The 6,000-nt window shown below is 24.6% G+C and overlaps 1 protein-coding gene across 5 annotated transcripts in view; it reads right to left on the bottom strand.

Annotated features, from left to right (window-relative positions):
- LOC111688019 (capon-like protein) overlaps positions 1-6,000 on the bottom strand; it is a 292,117-nt gene that overhangs the window by 10,054 nt on the left and 276,063 nt on the right. For all 5 annotated transcript variants that reach the window (XM_046951998.1, XM_046951997.1, XM_046951994.1 and 2 more), the window contains one exon: positions 3,619-3,707. In XM_046951998.1, coding sequence (XP_046807954.1) covers positions 3,619-3,707 — 89 coding nt within the window. The remainder of the gene's footprint in view (positions 1-3,618; positions 3,708-6,000) is intronic.

Below are 6,000 nucleotides of genomic sequence, written 5' to 3'. Positions count from 1 at the left end.
CTATAGTCTAGTCTATAGTCTAGTCTATAGTCTAGTATATAGTCTAGTCTATAGTCTAGTCTATAGTCTAGTCTATAGTCTAGTCTATAGTCTAGCCTATAGTCTAGTTTCTAGTCTATTGCCATAATCTAGTCTTCAGTTGTAATTAAGAAATAATAAAAAAAAAAACCTTAAAAATTGGATTATAATCATAAACATCTCATTGGAAGCTTTTCTTACGTTTAATTTGTTGTTTTTTAGAAAAGTATTTATGCAAAAATTTTCTGATAAATATTTAAACATGATTTTACTTTGATCTGGATATAACAAATATTTTTCTAAACAAAATACCAATTTTTCCACCTTGCACCAATTTAATTATCGAAAACGCATAAATTTGCAAAAAATGAGTTTCTGTTTAATATTAATTGGCAAAAATATTAAATCTAAAAATCTATATAATTTCTTTATTCCTATCAATCAACAGCGCCACGCGAATTATTTGAATTTTACAACAGAAATTATTAATTTCAAATTGTTTAGATTTAAAATAAAACATTTAAATCAAATTCTTGAAACTTGTTTGTTTTGTGATTGTAAAAAAATTAAATATTTATTTATTAATTTTCTTTTTGGATATATAAGCACACAAATCTCATTAAAACACAATTTTCTTAGCACATCATAATCACATGAAATGAAATTCAAATTGTTTTGAATTTATAATAAAGTTTCATATTTTATATTTAGTTTTTTTCAGCTTTTTGTTTGGTTTTCTATAAATTATAACACATGTCATCGTATTTTATAGAGAAAAATATCTATAATAACAAACCGCAAGACGCCAGTGGTGCAAATTGTGTTTAGCTGAACATTTAAAGAGGTGTAATGGGGGTAAAGAAGCGTTAAATATATAAATCGTTTTGTTGATTTTTTGTTATTTAAATTATAAATATACGATTTTTATAGACTGGGTTGTTAAAATTCAATTAACAATTAGTTTATTATAGATATATTTTTAATCAACGCCTTTATAAATAAAGAGTTTTTGTTGTATAAAAAACTAAACATTTCAATTGTATATTAATTAATTATGATTATTTTTGCGTTTCATTTAAAAATTATTACTGTTTTTTTGGGCAATTTCATGGATTAAAGCATCCTAAATTATGCTAAAGAGAATATTTACTAATTAAATTAGGAACAAAATTAATTAAACTTGTTTAAAAAAAATTAATAAAATATTAATTTATAAAAGAAGTTGGAAATACATATGAAACCAAATAATTAATTTTAAATCCTTTTTTAAAAAATGTAAAGCTGCCTTAAAGTATGTTAAAATTTAAGTTATCGTAACTTCATTATCACTTGTGAAATTTATCTCTTCGAATTTTGTAGCTCATCTCTAATTCGTTTTCTAACCAAAAACCAAACAATTTTCTATTGTTTTTCTTTCTTTGATAAAGAAAACAATTGAATTTTGTTTTCTTTTCAAAACAAAAGTTATTGTTTGTGTTTTTTTTTTGTTGTAGTCGTTGCTATTTTCATTTTGTATTTATTATTTTTATAGTAATTTTACCTTTTTGGCTCAGGTGTTTGTTTATCATTTCCATCATAATATATTTATAGATTATTTTTGGCGATTTCTTAATAAACAACTGAATCTAATCAAATATTAGCTTTGTGCGTATTTTTTTGTGCATTCTGCTGATTTTATGCAGATTTTTAGACTTCAAAGTATAAAGTTCAATGTAGTTAATTGAAATTATTTGAATATTCCCTTACTGTTTATGTTTTATTATTATACAATTTAGAAAAGTTATTCTTCGAAGGTTTTCATATTCCTTCTTCCCAATAGCTTCTTATATTCCAATATCGGTTGTTACCAGTGCTCTGAATGGCTAATTAGTATTAACCCTTTCACGCACAAAACTATACTGCTGGATTTTTTATGGATATGACTTCACACACCTTATTTATATTGGACCAAAATATATAGAATCAAATACACAAACACAGCAAAATAAAAAGGATGAATTTGTGTGCTCATCAGAAAGCCGCCAGATAAGAGCATCTTGGTCGGACTGGTCTTTATCAAGAGCAATAGAAATGATACTTTATTATCCTCTAAAAATACTTCAAATGACTCAGCTACACTGAAAATAATCCATGCCTAATATATACGAAAAATGTCGTACATTGTACGAATCGTTCGTTGTTTCGCACCACGAAATTCTTTTGTAATATATACGAAATTGTACGATATATTTTAGTATAATGTAAAATATTCTTGAAAAAATTAATTTACATAAATTGAAAAAAGGGAATTATGAATAAATATGGTAAAATTTACGAAATATTAATTTATTCAAACATTTTTGTTCATTTTAAAATAAATTTTCTAATTTTAGTTCAAAATTATTCTCCACACGAATTTTAAATTTTTTTATGAAAATAATTCGAGAATAATATTTTACTTTTTCTTAAATTTTATAAAAATGTTGTAGTTTTATTTAATCGTAATATAAGTAATTAATATCATTATGTTTAATTTCGCTAAAATTTAAGAAAAAAATATTACGAAAGGTTTTTGTACTTTTGAAAAAATAGAAAAGGGTTTTATTAAATAATATTTCGTATTATACACGAAATTTTTGTAAATATTACGAAAATAGAAGTTACGAAAATTTTTTTCGTAAAGTTAAGCATGGATTATTTTTAGTGTACAGACACTAAGACAAGAGTTGTATAAATGGTATTATATAATACTTCCATGAGTGCAACGAGGAAGTTCGCGTCAAATGCCAAGTTATTATGATGAGTAACACATAATTCTGGAAACCGTACCCAACATCTCAAAAACAGCAGCTCAAGATAAGGAAAGTTTAAATCGAAACCGCTCTCAGACATATGAGAAATAAAACAGGATAGCAGCAGCTAAAGCTAGTACGAATACCCATTGATACCATGGTAAATGATCACTTGTAGTAACAGAATGGGATAACATTGAAAACAAACTTGGTGATCTTGTTATATGTCACTAGCTTGCAAAACTGGGTTCCATCGAATACAAATTAGTTGATGCTGTTATGGAACTCTTTATCTCTAATGACACCTCATTTTGAATCTGGTGAGATCCAACGGTAATACATTGATAATTTCTCAAAATACTTTTTCAGCAAGTGTATCATTAAGATCAGCGAAAAACCAAATGTCTTTATTCTCAAATTAATATGGTGGTGAAAGATTATTTTCTTATTTGACTTATCGATATCTGTCTGTCTGTCCGTCAGTCAACAATGGATGATATCTCAGAAACTACAGTAGATATACAAAATAAATACATATTTTTTTCTTAAATTTGTTGTTATATTAAGCTTTAGGTGAGGATAACTGAAAGAAGGGAGAAAAAAGATATGTCAGATATTAAACCTTTTTTAAAGAAATATTTTCACTTTTTAAAGAATTTTTTTTTCTTTTTGAGAAAAACTTTCACCTTCAGTTCCAGGTATCGAAAGCAGATATTGATTAAATTTTTTTTAAAATTTCATTGAAATCGTTTTAATAAGGGATGAATGACGTATAGAAATATATTTCTAATATTATTTGTATGTATATAAAAGTATTTTAAAAACTTACCATAAAACTTCCCGATTTACTAAGATTTGTTTGGGGCACTAATTCCAAGTGATTAGGCCTTTGGGGTAAATTTAATTCTGGTGTATGAGCTGCAATTAAAACAAATTAAAAGTTTTCATTAAAAATAAAATTCAAAATTATTACTTTAAATAAAAATTATTTCGAAAACAAAAACAAATCTGGCAACTTTGGTACCCCACATTAATTCAACACAGATGTTTCTTTCAATCTTTATGGAAACCAGAAAGAAAGAAACAAATTAATTTCAATAACTAATAGTCCAAACGTTCGTTTGCCTGTCTGTCGGACTGTCTATTTATTTGTCTATGCTAAAAGAACAATGATGATGTAGTTGATCGTGCTGTGATCATGATGACAATGACGACAACGATGATGAGTGAAATAATAATGATATTTCTTGATGCTTTGTTTAATAATATTTGGTGGATATTTTGTTTTTTTTTTTAACAAAATAAATTGTTGCTTTTTTCATAAAAAATTGTCGTCTACTAATGCCAATGGCTTATTTATTAAAAAAAAAAAACGTTTTTTTCTATAGATTTCTAGTTTAACAATTAATTTTGTGTTAAAATATGTTTTTCATTATTTCGTTCTTAATTATTACTCTGTGTGGGTCTACATATTTACAAACTAAAAATAGTTTTTGTAAAAGTGACGATGTTGCTGATGTCTTTGATTGAAAACTGTTGTATTTTTCAACTATATTTTTGTTTTATTCTTTTATTTTTACAGTTTTCGCTGCTGTAATATATATATTTTCTTTTTCTTTTTCAAATTTTACAGAAAAACCACAAAGAAACATGACGTCAAGAACTACCTTGTTCTCGAAATATGAAAGCAATTTTCTTTTTTTGGTTGAAATATTTTGTAAAAAAAATTATATTGCTTAATCGTTCTTTTATAAATTATTAATTTAATAAATTGTATTGGAATGAAATTTATTTTCAGCGTTTTTACACCACTATAGTGGTTAGGGTATTATGTGTTTGTGCTGTTGTTTGTAACACCCATAAAGTATACCAATCGGCTCAGAATCATTTTTTTGAAACGATTTAATTATGTTTGTCTGTCCGTCTTTATGCTTTTCTGTTTGGGTGTAGTGCATCATATGGTCGGCCATGCCAGACTATTAATATTTACTTGTTTTTTTTTAATAATTGGTATAATTTATATTGTGTTGAAAAATATATAAATGGTATTAGTTAAAAATTAATTATAACCTAATGATATTTTAGATTCAAAATATAAGGGGATTGTTTAAAAAATGTCTGCAATTTGTATATTGTTTTATATAACAAAGGTGTTATATTTATATCATTAAATTAACTTTTGTATGCCATTCATTTTTGTGGGGTTTCTTAGTTAAATTTTTATGAAAAAAGTAAAAACTTGTTACCAATGATACTTTCATAAGAGTCTCTTGTCTGAAGCGAACTTGCAACCTCCAAACTGATAAATCTTAAAGCTTTACCTATAAGCCTAGCAAAATTTATTTAAATAGAATTTTTTTTTGTACAGATTTTATAAAGAAATCATTTTATTTTTAATTAAATTTCAACAAAATTTTGGCTAATGTGAAGGTTATTTCTTTTTTAATGTTGTCCCTGACTTACTGCAATTCAAATGCATGACATTTCTCAAATGTTACAGTTGCTTTCAGTCTCTTAAAAATGTTCAAATAAACATGTATTTTCACATACAAATTAACCTTGAACCAAATTTGAAAATAGTTTTTATTACTTGAAAAAAACAAACTAAAATAAAATAAAAATTAAACAATTAAAATTTAATAAAAATTAATAAAAAAACAAACAAACAAACAAATATTACAATTAAAAAACACATCAAAAAGGTGACGTCAACTTACTTAAGAATATAAATAATAAATATTAATGGAAAACAAAATACTAAACAAATGATAGATACCATATAACCAGGAATATGTCAAGGCTTACAAAATATTAAAAGTGTAAATGATAAGTTTACAGCCCTATGTAAAAAAAGCAACAATAATAACAAAATAAATAAACAAAATAATAAATTTAAAAAAAAAATCAATAAATGTTTAATGAAAACAATTTAACAGCACTTTTTAATTTGTTTATAAACTAAAATTACTGTTTTCTAACAAAATCAAACTAAAAAATATTCAAGTCAAAATAATAACACTAAAACACTAATAATGAAAGAAAAATAAGAAACAGTATTAAAACAAAAATACAAATTTAGAAGAAAAAAAATAAGAAACAAAAACTTACAAGGTGTAATAACATTATGACCTTGATTACAGTTTTAAACATAAACACATATAATTACAAAAATTTCAACAAATTAAACAAAATACGCACACAATCTATAATA

The sequence above is a fragment of the Lucilia cuprina genome, chromosome 5 (genome assembly GCF_022045245.1).
Source record: "Lucilia cuprina isolate Lc7/37 chromosome 5, ASM2204524v1, whole genome shotgun sequence".
Classification (NCBI taxonomy): domain Eukaryota; kingdom Metazoa; phylum Arthropoda; class Insecta; order Diptera; family Calliphoridae; genus Lucilia; species Lucilia cuprina.
Note: the sequence above shows the minus strand (reverse complement) of the source record. Positions and strands in the feature narration are given on the sequence as shown.